The sequence below is a fragment of the Mastigoproctus giganteus genome, chromosome 1 (genome assembly GCF_048544385.1).
Source record: "Mastigoproctus giganteus isolate SK-2022 chromosome 1, ASM4854438v1, whole genome shotgun sequence".
Classification (NCBI taxonomy): Eukaryota; Metazoa; Arthropoda; class Arachnida; order Uropygi; family Thelyphonidae; genus Mastigoproctus; species Mastigoproctus giganteus.
The window spans coordinates 44658890-44680084 of NC_143575.1; the positions used below are offsets into that span (position 1 = coordinate 44658890).

A 21195-nucleotide genomic window follows, 5' to 3' on the forward strand; every position below is an offset into this window, starting at 1 on the left:
TGGCTGTTTCTAACTTGAGAATACTCTACCTTAAACTCATTGGCAACTTTTTTCATTTACCATACTTGAGGTTTCATTTTCTTAAAGGTTTTAATATTATTAATAATAAAAAAAAAAATTTCAAAATCACATTGAACTACAGCAAATTTTCAGTTAATAAAATTCTTTTCACTCAGACCATGTTGATCTATTGTAGATTACATTCTTAATTATTCATTGCCTGGCGTTTTGTTTATTTCTCATTTTCCAGGCCTGTATATAGCTCACAAGGTATAGTACAAAGGGTACTAGGAAAGTTTTGCAATATGGCGCAACAATGAATCACAGAAAGCTGCTTGTTGCTGCATGTTGAGACATGTTTATACGCGCATAGTAGCCGCCGCGCCAAGTCGATGGGCTCAGTTATTCATTAGTAGTGAGAGTGTAAAGTGCTTGTGATGGCATCGTGGTCACGAAATGAGATAAGGACAGTTTTGCGGTACAATTTCGTGCGTGGTTTAACCATAGACCAGTGTTTAGAAGAAATGACTCTTGCACTAGATGATGATTGTCCACATCGTACAATGATATTCAGGTGGTATAGAGAATTCCAAAGGGGAAATTTCACTCTGGAGGATTCTGAGAGGCCAGGAAGGCCACGAACGTCAGTTACGGAGGAAAACGTTACTGCTGTGAGGAAAATGCTTGACGAAAACAGGTGAGTGACCTACCAACAGATAGAGGATACTTTGGGCCTAAATGCACCAGCAATTCGTTCGATTCTGCAAGATCATTTGCACGTGAAGAAACTTTGTTCTCTCTGGGTGCCGCATCAACTGACTGAAGAGCAGATGACACGACGTGTGACTTGGTGCCGGGAGATGTTAAAAAAGTTTGATAAGGGACAATCTCGGTATGTGAACAACATCGTGACAGGTGACGAGACTTGGCTGTACTATTACGATCTGCCGACCAAGGCTCAAAACAAAGTTTGGGTCTTTGATGATGACGACACACCCGTAATTGTCAGAAAATCCCGATCTGTAAAGAAGAAAATGATAGCTGTATTTTTCAAATCGAGTGGAATTGTGGAACGTGTCGTTTTGGACACGCAGAAGACAGTCACAGCTAAGTGGTATACTGAACAATGCCTGCCTAAAGTCATTGGATCTATGAAGAACCTGCGGCCAAAGTCAAGAATGGACACCTGGTACCTCCATCACGATAATGCTGCAGCTCACCGCGCCAAAGCCTGCACCGAATATTTGACCACGACAGGACTGAAACTTCTCGAGCACCCTCCCTACAGTCCAGACCTTGCTCCCTGCGACTTTGCACTGTTCCCGCATGTGAAAATGAAGCTAAAAGGGAGGCGGTTTTCCAGTGATGAGGACCTTCTACGGGCTTGGGACAACGAGTGTGCTTTACTCACTAGTGAAACTTGGCAGAACTGGTTTAAAGATTGGTTTCGGAGGATGGAGAGGTGTATTGAATGTAGAGGAAATTACTTGGAAAAAATTAAATAAACAAAGCTGTATTGCAAAACTTTCCTAGTACCCTTTGTATATGACTATGTATGATGATTTACTATAACTTTGTACGCATTTCTTAGTTTAGTTTAGTTTACTTTACTTTTTTTTTGTTCTCTCTTTTTCACATTTTAGATGATCATCAGTTTTGCATTTTCTTATTTAGATTTGTGATTCATACTCTCAGAATTCTGTTCAAGGTCCTTTTTTAGGTATGGGATTTGCAAATTTATTTTACTTCATCCCTCATACTTCTGACTGTCCTTTATTTCTTCATCTTATTTCCTGTGAAGCCATTAGGTTTTAGAATACGTAGTGGATTGCTATTCCCTTCCTATCATATCTTTTTTAGCCTTTACAAAGTTTTTGAGTCCTTTATATAATTATTACTACTTTGTTAGTAATTTCCTCTAAGTACGCTGGACATATATATCTCAAATTTAATCACTCACTTTCCCTTTCCCACACTAAATGTCATAACTACTTTAATTTCAAAGTCGCTGGAACTTACATACAGTTTTCTTTTTTACACTTTTAATTCTTAAAATGCATTTTTCTCATTTCATCTGCCCCCCCTTTTTTGTTCTACTAGATGTTGCTATATGATTACTATATATTCTGGTTGCACTTTGCTTACACTCCTTTAGTGACCTCGCTTACACCTTTTACTTTCTTCTTTCGCATGACAGCTCCACTTTCACCGAGCTCTATCTTCGCAGGTTTTCATCTATGGTAGTTACTTTTCTATTTCTTCATGTTTTCTGTAGAACCAATTATAAAATATATGCCAATGCATATATTTTATAATCCTCTCCCTACTTTTTCACTACTTTTGATTAACTTTATCACTTTCAGTTAAATTTTTTCAAAAAATTTCTTATGAAAATTCGAAATTGTCATAAAATTTATAACTAATACCTTTTTTTTGGCACAATTTTATATCAGAAACAGAGATAAGCTTGATATTGTTATTTTTTATGTACAATTTCAGTGATTGGTTCTTGAAAAAGAAGCTAAGATTATACGTTGTGTAACAATATCCACTTTTCTTTAGATATTATATTATTTAGGAAAAAAAAATTATATATTAAAAAAATGAATATATTTATGTACATTTTTTTTTAATGTTGTTGTTTTATTACATGTGCCTTTCTCACTTCATCTCCTCTCTTGTCATCTCCTTGCTATTTGTCTTTATCTTCCTTCTATTTTTCTTACTCCCTCCTGATAACTACTCTTCACTAATCTACATCCCTTTCCCTATTATCTTTCTCTTTCACTTTTGTTTTCTTACTAATTTCTTCCTAATCTCATTCCCACCTTTTCTACTATTTCTCCACCCAATGAGTTCTTAACTAATCCTTTCCCTTTCTTTACTCGTCTCTCTCTCTCATTATTCATTCAGGGCGCTGAATCTCTTTAAAAGTTACAGCTGACAGTTACAGGCTCCGCAAAAACGATAAGTGTTTGCCTTTTATTTACATGATTGTTATTTTATATTGTACTTAATATGTAGTCATATAGTTATAGTTACGCTGGTTATTTTTTATTTTTAATTTAGATAAAGAGTTTTTGTGGATTTTACTTACGATAGGTAAAACCGTTATTTCGTTCCATTTTGTAGCCATTGTTTTTGGATATAGTGGTAGGGAATTCAAATTTTTTAATTGAGGTAGCTAGGTAGCTCTAACGCATAATTATATAGTAATACGCTTCACTGTTTCTATTTAATAGTTTCTATTCAAATACTATTGATATTTAATTTATTGATTTTATTAATTTAAACTACCATGCCCCAGACTAGAGCAGCAAAGCAACGGGCACAAAGTGGCAGGAGTGCTGTGAATCGGGGGAGAACTGAGGGGGCAATTCTCCAACGCATCACAGCCTAAAAAAATGTGCAACTTGTGAAATGTTTGCCGAACTCTCTGGAACGGAACATGATATTGCCATGGGGGATGTCTTTGTGTGTGCGCGATGTAAGGAGTGTAAGGAAATCAGGCGACAACTCAGCGTTGTTATGGGCCTATATGAGAGTTTGAAGGACAGGGTGGATGCCCTCGAGAGATCTAAATTGAGGGGCCCATCAGGCTCTCAGCTGCCCAACTCAACGCCAGAGCTCACTCCTGGGCATCAGGCAACACAGCGGCAATCTCCAAAGCAGAATGCGCTGGTCCCAAAGGAACTATTTATTGTTGGTGACTCTATTGTCAGGGAAATGGGAAACATGCTTTGTAAAAAGGATAGGTGGAACAGGACCAGGGTATGTCAAGCAGGGGCAAAGGTTGATGACCTTGTAGAGCGGATATCATCTTTCAAGGGCACAAAAGGTGATATAGTTGTACACGTTGGCACTAATGATATTAAGAGTAGGAGACCGGCGGAATTACTCAACAAGTACAGGTCACTGTTGAAAAAAAGCCGTGAAATAGAGTTGAATTTGAAAGTGTCTGCAATTCTGCCCAGACACGATAGGAGGGAGTATATGATGAGAGCCTTGTCGATCAATTCGGCCCTGGAAAGATTGTGCAAGGCTCAAGGGGTAGAATTTTTTTCAGCCTGGACTGTACTTGTTAACAGGAGAGATTGCTTCTACAGGGATGGGATACACTTAAATAGAAAGGGTGCAAGAATATTTGCTGATGCTATCGAGGCAGTGTTAGGTGGGTCGGAAAACTGCTAGTTTGGGGGGATACAAAGACTAATAGTTTAACAGTAACCGCAGGCAGAGGTGAAGGTGATTCTTGCACAACTTCTATTAGAATAAGAAGCGACCTGGGGCGAGGGGTGTTGGGGGTTTCAGGGACGGATGGCAGTCATCATGGGTATATGGGATGTGTTAGGGTAACAAGGGTAATAGTTGGGTATATGGGATGTGTTAGGGTAACAAGGAAATGGCATAGGAGCATGTATGCTTGCATGTATACCAATGCTAGAAGTATAGTAAATAAATTTGATGAATTTGAAGTGTTGGTCAAGACATCAAAGGCGGATATTGTTGGGATAGCAGAGACGTGGTGTCACAAAGATATAAGGAATGCAGAACTGGAATTTGGGGAGTACAATGTGTACAGAAAGGATAGACAGGACAGAAAGGGAGGGGGTGTTATGCTGTTAATTAAGAAAAACATAAAATCAAAGGAAGTGCACCCAGTTAATATAGATGAACAGCGCTCTGTTGAGTCAGTTTGGTGTGAGATAAGCACTGCGAAAGGAAAAATAAGAGTAGGAGTGTGTTACAGGCTTAATGACTTGAATGAGTACAATGAACAATTGTACAGAGAAATAGAGTGGGCCAGTAAATCAGAATGTCTTATAATGGGGGATTTTAACTTCCCAGATATTGACTGGAACTTGTGGGTTGGTCACTCACACACTAGTCAGACTTTTGTGGAGTTATTGGATGATTGTTTTCTGCACCAGCATATTCGAGAGGCAACCAGAGAGAGTAATACTCTTGATCTGGTTATCAGCAGTGATCACTCGTGTATTAAGAATTTGCAGATAAAGGAACCACTAGGTGGCAGTGATCACAGTGTGCTGAAGTGGGATTTACTCAAAGAGGTAAAGGAAAGGGTTTTTGCTTCCGTAAAGGGGAGTACAGTAGTCTCACACAGTTTTTAAATTCTGTACAGTGGGATCAACTGACGATGTTACAAACAGTAAATTCTAAGTGGGAAGCATTCAAAGAATTAATCGTGGAAGCGACTAGACTTTATATACCGATTAAGAAATATCGTTCAAGGTTTAGGCCTAAATGGTTATCAAATGAACTAATGAGACTCGTGACAGAGAAGAAAAATGCATGGGATGCATATAAATTATCAGGTGACGCAGAAGCCTGTGGCAGATATAAGCTAGTCTGTAATCAGGTCACAAAGGAGGTTCGGCAGGCGAAGGCGGATTAGGAGAAATCTTTGGCAAAAGATGCTAAGAAAAACAGCAAGGATTTCTTTACTTATATAAACTCTAAAAGGAAGGGGATGAATATGATTGGTCCACTTGACATCGATGGTTCGACTGTTGATGATCCTGCTCAGATAGCAAACAAACTGAATGAGTATTTTGCATCTACATTCACACGTGAGGAATTATTACAATTTGAAAATGGAAGAAGGTTATCAAATTGTAGCAGTGTGCTTAATGATTTTGTAATAACTGAGAGCAAATTGGAGGAGAAATTGTTGAAGTTAAACATAAGAAAGGCACCTGGGGTGGATGGGATCTATCCAGTTATTTTAAAGGAGGCGGCAAAGCAACTAAGCCAACCCTTAGCCATAATTATGAGAGCATCCTTGGACTCAGGGGAGGTTCCCACGGACTGAAGATGTGCAAATGTGTCCCCAATTCACAAAGGTGGATCGAAGGGTGACACGAGTAATTACAGACCAGTTAGTTTAACTTCTGTTCCGGGTAAAATAATGGAGTCGCTGGTTAAAGATGCATTGCAGGATCATCTAGACAAGACTGCAGCAATAATTCAAACACAGCATGGGTTTGTTAAGGGAAAGTCTTGTCTGACAAATTTTATTGGTTATTATGATGTGGTCACAAAGGAACTGGATGCAAAAAATAATTTTGATATCATATACTTGGATTTCAGGAAAGCTTTTGACACTGTTGCGCATGGAAGACTACTGTACAAATTGGAGCAGAATGGTATTAAGGGTAAGTTGCTACAATGGATAAAAGGATGGTTAAGTGGGAGAAGACAGAGGGTGGTAATCAATGGGTGCTGCTCTTCGTGGACTAATGTTATTAGTGGAGTCCCACAGGGTTCGGTGTTGGGTCCACTGTTGTTTTGTGTATTTATCAATGATATTGATGAAGGTATATCAGGCTTAATGTCGAAGTTTGCAGATGACACAAAGGTTGGCAGGGTTGTTAATGACAGTAATGGCAGTGTGCTACTGCAACAGGATCTAGATAATTTGGGCAGATGGGCTAAGAAGTGGCAACTGAAGTTCAACCTTGACAAATGCAAAGTACTGCATATGGGTAGAAGTAACCCCAGAGAAACGTACCAACTGTGTGGTACTACACTTAAGGTTGTAGAAAATGAAAAAGACCTGGGAGTAATTGTGCAGTCAGATATGAAGTTTTCTGAGCAGTGCAGACAGGCTGCTAGGGCGGGTCATGGGGTTTTGTCAATGATATATAGGAATTTTGCTAGCAGGGAAAAGGAGGTGATTGTCCCTCTGTATAAGGCAATGGTCAGGCCACGCCTTGAGTACTGCGTACAGGTCTGGAGGCCTCATTTTAGGAAGGATGTAGATTTGCTTGAGCGTGTACAGAGAAGAGCAACACGATTGGTGAGGGGAATGAAGGGATTCTCTTACCAAGAGAGGCTTAAGTTCTGAAAATTGCAGTGGCTGGAGACTAGGCACCTGCGCGGTGATCTGATTGAGGTCTATAAGGCCTTGAATGGGTTGAGCACGCTGAATTCTGATGGGATCCTTCCACTTGTTCAGATTACCAACCTACGGGGACATAAGTTCAAATTAAGAAAGGACAAATGTAGAATAGATGTGCGGAAATTTGCCTTTAGCCAGCGGGTGGTTAATTGCTGGAACAAACTTCCATCTGTCGTTGTAGAAGTTGATAGGTTAAATAAATTTAAGGAGGAACTGGACAGGCATTTGGAGGGAATGGTGTGATTTTTTTTTTTTTTTTTTGGCTGATGCTGCATAAGCTCCTACACTTGCTTTCTTGCATCATGTGCCACTACTACTACTACTACTTTCACTGACTTCTCACTCCCTTTTTCAACTGTTTTTCACTTATCTAGCTCTCATATTTCTATTACTTTTATTTTTCATCCCCTATTATATTTCTCTTTCACAAATTTTGTGTAACTTATCAACTCTTCCATTTATCTTCATTCCTCTTCCCTTAAAATTATATATATATACATGAAGGGAGTTCAAAAAAGATTTATATTCACCCAGAAGTAGATGTGATAGGAAAGTAAAATTTTTTTGATACCTTGAAATCTCTATAGCAAGCAACCACACAAATTTTTTGGTTTCGATCTGACAATTCATTTTTTTTTTCATTCATTTTACTAACCACTCTCAGAGCCTTATAAATTTTAATCAGGTCCCCTCTAAGGTGCCTGTTTGCCAAGCTATGTAGCCCACATAATGAAAGTTAAATTGTTCAGCCACTCTTTTATTGATCTCACCATGTGAGTTGCCCATCTTTGAACCCTTTCAAGAAGTTCAATGTCTTTTTTTTTTTTTTTTTTTCAGATGAGGTCTCCATAATTGGACACAGTATTCCGAATACAGTCTTACAGTGGCCTTATACAATGGGATTGTGACCTCCTTATCACTACAGATCATTTTTCATAAATAGTGAATACTCTGCATATCACAACTCCCAGTTCCCTTTCTTCCTCTACTGTTATTAATTGAATCCCACCAAGGGTATAAAGTTATTTTGGAGTTGCTATTCCCAAAGTATAGGACCTTACATTTTGCATTCAAACACAGCTGCCACTTTTCTGACAATTAGTGAATGACTTGAAGCCTATTCAAGTCATCCCGATGGAGCACTGCTTGGTGCAAATCATTTACAACTCTCCCAATCTTTATATCATCTATAAATTTAGACATCGTGCCCTCTTTCCCTTTATCAATGTCATTAATGAAAATCAGAAACAACAGTGGTTCAAGAACCAATCCTTGGGGGACCCCACTTCTGACATAACACCAATCGCCGACCGGGCTAGCTGGGTGGGTAAAGTGCCTGCCTCGCAACCCAAAGGCCTCGGGTTCGAATCCTGCCTTGCGCTTGGATCACAGTAAATGCAAAAACTTTGGGAGGTGCATAATGGCCACAGAAGCCGATGCGCCAACAACTAACAAAAAATAAATAAATAACACCAATCAGAAGAATATCCATCAATCACAACCCTCTGCTTTCTGCCATGCAGACACCCTGTAATCCATCTTAGAATATTTTCCAAATATGTTCCAGCTTATACAGTAATCTCTCGTGAAGGACTATGTCAAATGCCTCGCTAAAATCAAATAAACTACATTAAAATTGTTCCCTACATTCAGCTCACAAGTAACTGTGTCAAAACAGCTTACCAGGTGAGTCAAACATGATTTTTCCTTAACAAATGTTGTGTGTCCTTCACAATGCCATATCCCTGTATTGCACTCTTAATCACTGCTCCGAGATTTTCCCTACCACTAAAGTCACTAACGGTCTATAGTTATCAATTTCTCTCTTTGAGCTGCCTTTATGTATTGGTGATAAGTTGGCACCTCTCCCCCAAGTTTAACGATACCCGCATAATTAACCTCAATGGTTCAATACACTCTTTGGCTGCCTCTCTCAAAAGTACTGGGTACATGACATCAACTCCAGGAGCCATACTTACCTTTAGGCTTGATAGTGTTTCTAATAAACAGTATGTTATTTCAAAATCACTAATTTCATATGTCTCAGCCACCCTTTTATAGCCTCTGCTTAGCATGAAGGGTCTTTCTTCAGTAAAGACAGATGCAAAGTAGCTATTCAATTCATTAGCAATATCAGCTGGGTTATCTAAGACCTTCCCACAATGGCTCGATCTGAATTATTTTCTTCGTCTTTGTATTCACATATACGGAAAACTCCTTGTCTCCCTCCTTTCCTCTCTCTCTCTCTCTCTCTCTCTCTCTCTCTCTCTCTCTCTCTCTCTCTCTCTCTCTCAGCCATATATTTAACACATTCTTAGCTGCTAGATGAACAATGACCATATTGCTTATATAAAGTGTAAATAAATAAATATTAAATTTATTCATTTAATTTTTTTCTTTAATTTATTGAAGTAAGATATAACATAAACAAGCATCAATCAAACACAGGACTGATAACAGACAAAAATTCTGGTAATCATAATACAAGCAGAAACTTATAAAACCACAACCAAAATAAACAACACCAAGTATTCCCCTTGTCTGTTACTCACACATGCATAAAAAATCACAAAATTTCAACTGAGATATGAGTTTTGGCAAAAACCTGAAACATCAACAAATGACAAAATTTCAACTCAGTTATAATGTTAGCAAGAATATTAAACCATACTTAACCAAAGAATTCAATTTACCTTTATACTCTGTAGTGACCAAACCATTCCAACATCACCAATATGTCTATACACTTGAATTGCTGAAAACAGAAATTCTTATTAGATGCAATTTCTTTCTTTATTAAAGAAAGGATTTCTTTATTAAAATTAGAGCTGTTATTGAAGTGACAAAATATATGTTATTATCATTATATAAAGTACTGAAGGACTACATTTAAACAATTACACTGGCCAACAAAAAAAAATTTTTTTTGTACTTCCAGAACAAAAGTTGCACAATTTAAAGGAAATTGATCTGCTGATTCCAAAAACACCAAAACTGTGTCTCTACATGTCTTCAGTGAAAGATATACTGAAATTGTAGTAACTTAATGAACAACCAATTTCAAATATCGTACAAAAACTGCTATCTTAAAAAGGAGACTTATTAATTTTAAAATATTTTAAACAAATATATATTGTACTACATACATTCTCATTCTATTCCATAGAAATGTTTGCCATTCAGAGAGTTTTCCTTATAGTCCATTTTTGCTTTTCTTCTTAAAGAACCAGCAGTAAAGAGAAACATACCAAGTGTGTGGTACTACACTCAGGGAGTTGGAGAAAGAAAAAACCTTGGGGTAATTGGGCAGTCGGATATGAAGTCCACTGAGCAGTGCAAATGGTTTGCCAGAGCAGGTGATGGAGTTTTGTTAATGATATATAGGAATTTTGCTAGCAGAGACAAGGAGGTGATTACACCTTTGTATAAAGCAATGGTCAGACCACACCTTGAGTACTGCATACAGATCTGAAAGCCTCATGTTAGGAAGGATGTAGAGTTGCTAGAGCGAGTACAGAGAAGGGCAACAAGATTGGTGAGAGGGACAAAGGGGTTCTCTTAATAGGAGAGGCTTAAATTCTGTAAGTTGCAGCATCTGGAGACTAGGCACCTGCAAGGTGATCTGATTGAGGTGTACAAGACCTTGAATGGTTTGAGCAGGCTCAATGCTGATGGGATACTTCCACTTGCTGAGATTAAGAATCTGAGGGGGCAAAGATTCAAACTGAGGAAAGACAGTTGTAGAATAGATGTGCAGAAGTTTGCCTTTAGCCAGCGGGTAGTTGATTGCTGGAACAGACTTCCATCTGTTGTTGTGGAAGTTGATAGCTTAAATAAATTCAAGGCTGAACTAGACAAACATCTGGAGTGACTGGATGGTTGAAATGTGAAGGGTATTTTTTTTTTTTTTTTTTGGCTAATACTCTATAAGCTAGCTTTCTTGCATCATATGCCTCTACTAATGCTAACCTCCCATTATGGCAGTATCTCAGCAACCTTGGTACTAATCATCTTTTCCATCAGTGATTTGATTAGAACTTTCTTGCATCATATGCTTCTACTAATGCTAACCTCCCATTATCCACACGCTTTCCTTGCCATCTCAGTCGATTTTGCTGGGGCGTTCGATGCCATTTGGTGGCCGAGCATCCTAGCTAGACTGAGAAGGGCAAACACACTTATGAATTTGTACAAAGTTATGGAATCCTACTTAACCAACAGAGAAATCCAGGTAATAGCACCATATAATAAGTTGACCAGATCACTCTACAGGGGCTGCCCCAGAGTTCAGTTCTAGGGCCACTGCTCTGGAACGTGATCCTAGAGGAATTCCTGGCCATGGACCTGGGGAAGTTAACTCCCAGGCCTTTGCAGATGATCTAATACTGACAGTCTCTGCTGAAAGCCGAGCACAAATGGAAGTCCAAGCAAACCAAGCACTTAAACTCCTTCAAGACTGGGCCATTGTCCACCTCTACATATCAACTACAAAAACTAAATCTATACTGTTGAAAGGCAGTCTAAACTTAAGAAGACCACCACAAATTAAAATCCATAGCCAGACAATCAAACTAGTTGCCGAACTGAAGCATCTAGGTATCATTGTAGACACCAACCTGTCCTTCCACCCTCATCTCAAATACTTGAGAGAAAAAATAAGAAGATATGCTGGATTAATAGCCAGAATAACAAGAAATGACTGGGGACTCAAAAAACGCACATTAACACTGTACTATAATGCCTTCTTCATCTCGGCAATTACATACGCTTCCCCATGTGGTTCCCTAGAGCCACAAAGGTGGTTAACAAAAAGATCTTGGATACCATACAATGCTCAATTCTCCTGGTCATCACCTGTGCCTGCCATACTGTTAGTACGCATGCCCTCCAAGTCCTGGCAGGGGTCCTGCCCCTCGAACTAGAAGTTATGTGCTGCAGAATGACATAACACCTGACCAAAGGATTACCCTACACTCTAGGGGAATACACCATCAACGTAGCAGGGAATGGAAGAGAAGAAAGGACCAGACTTGAGAATCATGTGCAGCAGGCATGGCAGAAAAGGTGGTCTGCTTCAACAAAAGGGGAAATTATCAGGAAGTTTCTGCCTACAGTCGGACGCATGTATCCTAGAGTCCCCTGTTGGTTCCACCCAGGTCTATTTAAACGTTTCTCCTGATGGGCCATGGTGCCTTCAACGCCAAGTTAACTTACTTTCGAATAACGGAACATCCCCTCTGCACATGGGGAGAGTCAGAAACATGGTCCCACATTATGTACAGCTGCAACCATTATGAGGACCTCCGCTGTCGACTTATGATGGAACTCACATATCTACCAGCAGGACTGGAGCATCACCTTCTAGACTTGAGGGAGGAATTCCTGGCCTTCATGAAGTTTGCGCAAGAGGTGTTTTCTAGGTGGAGGACACTTATTGCTATTCATCACAACTAAAGCCAGTAACTGAATGAAACAACTCAACCTAATTGAAGAGAAACATTCAAACGGAAAGATTGAGCTAACCATACTAAGGACCTTTTGCAACAGGACCAGGACCGGACACGAAACTGACGCAGTCCACTGCTCACCTGTCTCAAGATCCCTCTGCAGTGGAAGACACCAGTGATCATCAAGTCAGACTTGACTCTACACATCTCCTGAACCTGACACCAGCGGCTGTGACCTCTGAAACAAACTCATCGGACATGACTATTGCTGCAGCTTGCTGCTAAGGCCATTGGCCTCCCCATACCAGTGCACTCATGCACAGTACTTTCTTCCTACTTCCTGGGTGGGGGTAGGAGAAGTCAATTGTCTCCTCGCAACCCCATTTTCTTCCATCTGGTGGGGCATGGACCAGATCATCCGTTATTCGAAAGTAAGTTAATGGCATTGAAGGCACCATGGCCCGTCAGGAGAAACATTTAAATGGACATGCCTCACTGACCATCTGGGGTCGCCTTCTCTATTGATCCCACCTCTGTCTCCCCACTCTCTCTCCAACTTTGCGACCGCATCTAATGAAACCAAAATTTTCCAAACCCAGACTCAAAAACTTAAGTCAACCATGCAACAACTCTATTACCATTCAGCCTACCCCCTTTCAGCATAAAATATAGTAACTTTTTTTTTCTTTCTTTTTTTTTAGGTTCTAGCCACTGAAATCTCAGGAAATTAGGTGGCAGGGCCTGCCAGAGTAAATATAACTATACTGGGTGTACCTGGTCTGCCTCCACAAGGAAGTGTGGGCAACAGTGGGTCCCATTAGGGACCCAATGGCTAAAAGGCCAGATGAACAATGGTACAAAACATTACACATATACAAGATCCACACACTTTTAAATCTCTGGCCTTTACAGTGTACTGTATCACATGACAATGTATACTAAGCGAAGATGGGGGAAACTCCTGGTGCCATCTGATCCAAAAACACTTTACACTTTATCCACGTGTGGGACCCCTTCCTTTAGACCTTGAAGTAGCTAAATGTGGAGTATTATATGAACTTTCCAAGGGAAGGGCCTGTACCTTCTGTGGCTTCGACGCAGATCCTACCACAAACCATTTTACTGAGAAAAAGAAACTTACAAATCACCTCATGCACACCTGGCAACCCAGATGGGAGAATTCCCCAAAGGGAGAAGTCACCAAACGATTCTTCCTCAACGTTGGAAAACTCTACCCAATGGCTCCAGCATGGTTCACGCCGGGACTCTGCGCAACATTCCTGCTAACAGGACATGGTGCCTTTAAGGCTAAGCTTACAGCCCTGGGCATTATAGATGACCCTACTTGCTGCTGTGGAGAGCTGGCACCACCTCATGCATGAATGGCAGCTTTATGATGACCTCTGCTGCCAGCTCATCACCTGGATCACCTTTTTGCCCAGAGATAGAGAACAACACCTCCTGGATGGGAGTCAGGAATATATTGCCTTCTCCAAGTTCGCTGAAGATTTGTACAGAAGAAGAAGATGGGACCTGAATGCACACTAGCCATATAATGGCTAGAAGCCAAAATGTGCACAACACCAAAGATGACCTACCAAGCAACCATGAAAACAGACAAACAATCTGAATGAAGGATGAATAGCAGCCGTTCTGGTGGCCTGAGCCAAGCACTAGTCTGGCTCTCTTTAACACCCCTTCCCGGCAGGGGGACAAGACGACCAGTTGCCTCACCCCCCCTGCTACCCCACCTTTCCTTCTGGTGAGGCATGGGCATGCCTCACTGACCACTTGAGGGAATCTCCTCTGTCGCCCCCATACTTCTGCCTTTACCCCCAACCTTCTGCCTCCCCTCCCCCACTCTACCTATACACAACACGAATGCCCTACACACCAAATTTAATCTAGCCCAAAAATAATCTTCGCCCAGTCTCGGCTTAATTATCCCACACACTGCCCAGCTCCTGCCATATGAATGCATGCACACGCGCTGCATGCAAACATCCAAAGTAATTACGACTGCATGGATACGTATATATTTCTAATTTCTATATATGTATCACTGTTGTGTATATGTGCCTATATCTGTATGTTCTTATATGTGTATGTGTACATAAGTTTTTTTTTAGGTCCTAGCCACCGAAATCTCAGGAAATTACGTGGCAGAACCTGCCAGAGTAACTTAAGTCTACTGGGTTCCTGGTCTGTCTCCACGGGGCGAAGGTGGGGCAATGCTAGGCTCCAGCAAGGGTCCAGCGGATAAATGACCAGATGAACAATGGTACATGATATTACACAGGAACAATACCCACACACTTTTAAACCTCTGGCATTCCCAGCAAACTGGTACACCCACAAAGAAAGCAACGTGGAGATGGGGGGAAACCCCTGGTGCTACATGACAACAATACACCTTCCAACTTATGGCAGTATCTCAGCAACCTTGGTACTGATCATCTTTTCTATCAGTGATCTGTCCTGATGAAAGAGTTTCCATTGCTCATCATTTACATCTCCCAAATTTTGGGGGGAAAAAATTGATATGCATCTGTGAAATTGGGAGACATTTCCCTTTGGTAGCAGAATCCCCTTCCTTCTTTTTGCATAGCTTTAACAAAATTCTTCAGTAATTAATGTTTTATACACAGTGCACCAATTAAATAATGAGACTGTATGCACTCTGCATTTAGTATTAATGTAAGAGAACAAAATAGTACATGATTTATTTTTCCTTCAAAGGGTGACAAGAGTAATTACAGGCATGTTAGTTTGACTTCTGTTCCATGGAAAATAATGGAGTCACTGGTTAAAGAAGCAATGTAGGATTATCAAGACAATACTGCAGTAATAATTCAGATGCAGCATGGGTTTGTTAAGGGAAAGTCTTGTCTGATAAATTTGATTGGATACTTTGATGTGGTTAGAAAGTAACTGGAAGAAAAAAATAATTTTGATATCATATACCTGGATTTCAGGAAAGCTTTTGACACTGTTGTGCATAGAAGACTACTATACAAATTGGAGCAGTATGATATTAAGGGTAAGTTGCTACAGTGGATAAAAGGGTGGTTGAGTGGTAGAAGGCAGAGAGTGGTAATCAAGGGATGCTGCTCTTTGTGGACTAATATTATTAGTGGAGTCCCCCAGGGTTTGGTGTTGGGCCAACTATTGTTTTGTATATTTATCAATGATACTGATGAAGGTATAACAGGCTTAATGTAGAAGTTTGCAGATGATACAAAGGTTGGCAGGGTTGTTAATGACAGTGTGATACTGCAACAGGATCTAGAAAATTTGGGCAGATGGGATGAGAAGTGGCAACTGAAGTTTTAACATTGACAAATGCAAAGTACTCCATATGGGTAGAAGTAACCCCAGAGAAATGTACTAACTGTGTGGTACTACACTTAAGGTGGTAGAAAATGAAAAAGACCTGGAAGTAATTGTGCAGTCAGGTATGAAGTTTTCTGAGCAGTGCAGACAGGCTTCAAGAGCAGGTCATGGGGTAGTGTCAATAATATACAGGAATTTTGTTAGTAGGGAAAGGGAAGTGATTATTTGTATAAGGCAATGTCAGGCCATGCCTTGAGCAATGTGTACAGGTCTGGAGGTCTCATTTTAGGAAGGATGCAGAGTTGCTTCAGCAAGTAAAGAGAAGGGCAACAAGGTTAGTGAGGGGGACAAGAAAGGCTTAAGTCCTCCAAATTGCAGCATGTCATAAGGCCTTGAATGGTTCGAGAAGGCTCAATTTTGATAGTATTCTTCTGCTTGCTCAGATCTGAACCTGAAGGGGGAATAAATTCAAATTGAGGAAGAATGGTTGTAGAATATATGTGTGGAAATTTGTCTTTAGCCAGCAAGTAGTTGATAGCTTAAATTCAAAGAGGAACTGGATAAACTTTTAGAGGGAACGGATGTTGAATTTTTTTTTTTTTTTTTGTTTTTTTGGCTGATGCTACATAATCTTTCTTTCTTGCATCACATTCCTCTACTGCTACTACTAAACTGCATTGCCTGCTGTTTAAAACTGAAAAATCACATCTATATATGGTACACAAGGCAAAGAAGTTACCTTTTTCAGGTTATAGTATAGAAGAAAATCTTGAATACATGTCTTCTGAAATTATGCCATATTTCTTTGGTATCTCATTGAAAGACATTAGTAACTAGCTTTTTACTATACAAGTACATACAGAGAGAACAATTCTATTTTTTAACATAGACTACAAAGCACATCTGATGGCCGATTCATTAATAAAAATAAGGTGCAATTTATAAAATTAAAAAAGAAATTAACACTGTTATTATTTTTTGTGAGAAAAAAAAAAACAAATAAAGAAATTAATTTTACTATACATTAAATAAAATTTTAGGGCAGAAAACCTCAAATCATGAAAAACTCAAACTACCATCTGGTTTATTGCAAATGCATCAATATCACAGTTGAATTTTAAGACAACCTGAAGTTCTCACACCAGGCATAATTTCAATAACATCTCATACTGCAAAATCCCTCACAAAGAGATGCTCCCTTCACATAAGCAATACTTCCCAACTAGAAAAGTCTGCTACCTCCCATTCTCAGCCTATCACCACTACCATCCGCACCAAATACGGAGGATGCGGAAAGGTCAGGGAATGACCACCGCATATTCCCGGAGCAATATGGCCTTAGTTGCTAATGCTCCTAAAAAACCAAATAACAAACTAACAAATAACTACCATCCAGACAACACCGATTAAGACATTTGGCTTCTCATTAGTTGGTGGGTAGGCACCCAAGGTTACAAGAGCGAACAACCTAGTTGTGACCTATTTATACAATGTGACAGATGCCAAAAGGTGTACTTCTTAGACAAATGAAAATTTTAGGACAGAAAGCCTGAAATAATGAAAAATCCAAATAATCACATTGTTTAGTGCAAAAGCATCATTTAATTAGTCTGTGTAAACAAGTAACAATTAATTATAGTAATAATCTCAATGGGAAAACAATTATGTAACGTCCATCCCTACCTATATTTCTTTCTTAAATAAGCATTAACATTAGTAGAGGCATATCATGCAAGAAAGCAAACTTATGCAGCATCAGCCAAAATAAAAAAAATAAAAAAAAACACTTCCATTTCACCCCTCTGTTCATTCGAAATACCTGTCCAGCTGAGCCTTAAATTTATTTAGGCTATCAACTTTCACAGCAAGGGATGGAAGTCTGTTCCACCAACCAACTACCCGCTGGCTAAAGGCAAATTTCCACACATATATCCTACATCTGTCTTTTCTCAATCTGAATTTATGCCCTCTCAGGTGATTATTCTGAGCAAGAGGAAGAATCCCATCAATTTGTTTTTTTTTGTTAGTTATTGGCGCATCGGCTTCTGTGGCTATAATGCACCTCCCAAGGTTTTTGCAGTACTCTGATCCATGCCCGAGGCGGGATTAGAACCCGCGACCTTTGGGTTGCCAGGCAGGCACTTTACCCACCCGGCTAGCCTGGTCGGCCCCCATCAGTATTGAGCATGCTCAAACCGGTGCCTAGTGTCCAGACAATGTAATTTGAAAAACTTAGGTCTTTCTTCGAAAGAGCAACCCTTTGTTCCATTCACTAATCTTGTTGCCCTTCTCTGTACTCATTCCAGCAGCTTCTTGAAATGAGGCCTCCAGACCTGTATACAGTACTCAAGGTTTGGCCTCAATATTGCCTTATACAATCCCTGCTAGGCCGACCGGGCTAGCCGGGTGGGTAAAGTGCCTGCCTGGCAACCCAAAGGTCGCGGGTTCGATTCCCGCCTCGGGCTTGGATCAAAGTACTGCAAAAAAAAAAAATCTTGGGAGGTGCATTATGGCCACAGAAGCCTTTGCGCCAACAAGTACCAAAAAAAAAAAAATCCCTGCTAGAAACATTCCTGTATATCATTGACAAGACACCATGAGCTACTCTTGCAGCCCATCTGCACTGCTCAGAGAACTTCATATCTGCCTGCACAATTATCCCCAGGTCTTTTTCATTCTCTACAACTGTCAGTGTAGTAACATAGAGTTGATACGTTGCTCTGGGGTTGCTGTTTCCATTTCCATTTGTACTTTACATTCGCACTTTATATTTGTCAATGTTAAACTTCATTTGCGACCTCTCAGCCCATCTACTCAACCTTTCCAGATCCTGTTGCAGCAGCATAGCTTCAGTAGTGTCCTTAACAACCCTGCTAACCTTCGTATCGTCTGCAAACTTGGATATTAAGCTTGATATACCATCATCAATATCATTTATAAATACAGAAAACAATAATGGACCCAACACTGAACCCTGAGGGACTCCACTAATAACATTAGTCCACGATGAGTAGTGTCCATCGATTACCACTTTCTGTCTTCTGCCCCTCAGCCACCCCTTTATCCATATTTTACTGTTTGATTGACAATATTATATTATATACTACACTATACTAAGCTTATGCTTTCTAGTTCGGGATATAACGTCGTATCGTATAACAATGGCGGCAAGTTACGAATGTTAATCTACGGACACTTAAGTATTAATTAACTTCTAATTCTCGCTGTCTCAATTCAGAATAAACTAAGGATCCTGACTAGATCTATAAGCTATTTATAGAAAATAATTTGATATAACACTTGGTCAATAAAGGGGCTAAATATGGCTAATAAACTTCTCGTTCAACAAGGCTGCAACAGGTATCCCTTCTGCTCATACTGATGAGATTGTTTGTTATTTGGTTTTTTAGGCGTATTAGCAACTAAGGCCATATTGCTCCGGGATATGCGGTGGTCATTCCCTGACCTTTCCACATCCTCCGTATTTGGTGGTGACGGGCTCGAACCCCGGTCTAATCAAGAAGTGTGCGCTATGCACTGCTGCTCCTTCCCACCTGGCTACGGAGGCACCTACCGATGAGAGTAGTAGTAGTAGTTATAATAGTAGTATATGTGATGCAAGAAAGCAAATGTATGAGCTTATGCAACATCAGCCAAAAAAAAATTACAAAACAATTCCCTCTAAATATTTGTCCAGTTCCTGCTTAAATTTATTTAACCTATCAACTTCCACAACAAAAGATGGAAGTTTGTTCCAGCAATTAACCACCCACTGGCTAAAGGCAAATTTCCGCACATCTATTCTACATCTGTCCTTTCTCAATTTCAATTTATGCCCCCTTAAGCTCATAATCTGAATAAGTAGAAGAATCCCATCAGAATTCAGCATGCTCAACCCATTCAGGGCCTTATACACATCAATCAGATCACCTCGCAAGTGCCTAGTTTCCAGCTGCTGCAATTTGCAGAACTGAAGTCTCTCCTGTTAAGAGGATCCCTTAGCATTAGCATTAGCATTAGCATTAGTAGAGGCATTTGATGCAAGAAAGCAAGCTTATGCAGCATCAGCCAAAAAAAAAAAGTAACATAAATAAATCAAAATAACCACTTCCACTTCACCCCTCTGTTCGTTCGAAATACCTGTCCAGCTGAGCCTTAAACTTATTTAGGCTATCAACTTCCACGACAAGGGATGGAAGTCTGTTCCACCCACCAACCACCCGCTGGCTAAAGGCAAATTTCCGCACATCTATCCTACATCTGTCTTTCCTCAATTTGAATTTATGCCCTCTCAGGTGATTTTTCTGAGCTAGAGGAAGAATCCCATCAGCATTGAGCATGCTCAAACCATTCAAGGCTTTGTACACCTCTATCAGATCACCCCGCTGGTGCCTAGTTTCCAGACACTGTAATTTGCAAAACTTAAGCCTTTCTTCGTAAGAGAACCCCTTTGTCCCATTCACCAATCTAGTTGCCCTTCTCTCTACTCGTTCCAGCAGCTCTACATCCTTCCTGAAATGAGGCCTCCAGGCCTGTATACAGTACTCTAGGTGTGGCCTGACCATTGCCTTATACAAGGGAATAATCACCTCCTTATCCCTGCTAGAAAAATTCCTATATATCATTGACAATACACCATGAGCTACTCTTGCAGCTCGTCTGCACTGCTCAGAGAACTTCATATCTGCCTGCACCACCACCCCCAGGTCCCTTTCATTCTCTACCACTGTCAGTGTAGTACCACAGAGTTGATACGTTGCTCTGGGGTTGCTGTTTCCCATATGTAGTACTTTACATTTGTCAATGTTAAACTTCATTTGCCACCTCGAAGCCCATCTGCTCAACCTTTCCAAATCCTGTTGCAGCAGCATAGTGTCAGTAGTGTCCTTGACAACCCTGCCAACCTTCGTATCGTCTGCAAACTTGGACATTAAGCCTGATATACCATCATCAATATCATTTATAAATACAGAAAACAATAAAGGCCCCAATACTGAACCCTGAGGGACTCCACTAATAACATTAGTCCATGATGAGCAGTGTCCATTGATTACCACTCTCTGTCTTCTCCCCCTCAACCACCCCTTTATCCATAGCAGCAACTTGCCTCCAATGCCACACTGCTCCAATTTGTGCAGCAGTCTTCCATGTGCAACAGTATCAAAAGCCTTTCTAAGATCCAAGTATATAATATCAAAGTTATTCCCTGCATCCAGTTCTTTTGTGACTGCATCATAGTATCCAATCAAATTGGTCAGGCAAGACTTCCCCTTAACAAAATCATGCTGTGTCCTAGCTATAACTGAAGTCTTGTCTAGATGATCCTGCAGTGCTTCTTTCACCAGTGCCTCCATTAATTTTCCGGGAACAGAAGTTAAACTCACAGGTCTATAATTACTTGTGTCAGCCTTTGATCCCCCTTTGTGAATTGCGGTCACATTTGCACATCTCCAGTCAATGGGTACCTCCCCTGAGTCCAAGGAAGCTCTCATA

At 40.2% G+C, this 21195-nt stretch overlaps 1 protein-coding gene across 1 annotated transcript in view; it reads right to left on the reverse strand.

The window, feature by feature from the left end:
• The window catches only part of Oseg6 (intraflagellar transport protein Oseg6), a 690115-nt gene that overhangs the window by 303819 nt on the left and 365101 nt on the right, over positions 1–21195 (reverse strand). The window contains exon 20 of the mRNA XM_090372456.1: positions 9616–9677. Coding sequence (XP_090228582.1) covers positions 9616–9677 — 62 coding nt within the window. The remainder of the gene's footprint in view (positions 1–9615; positions 9678–21195) is intronic.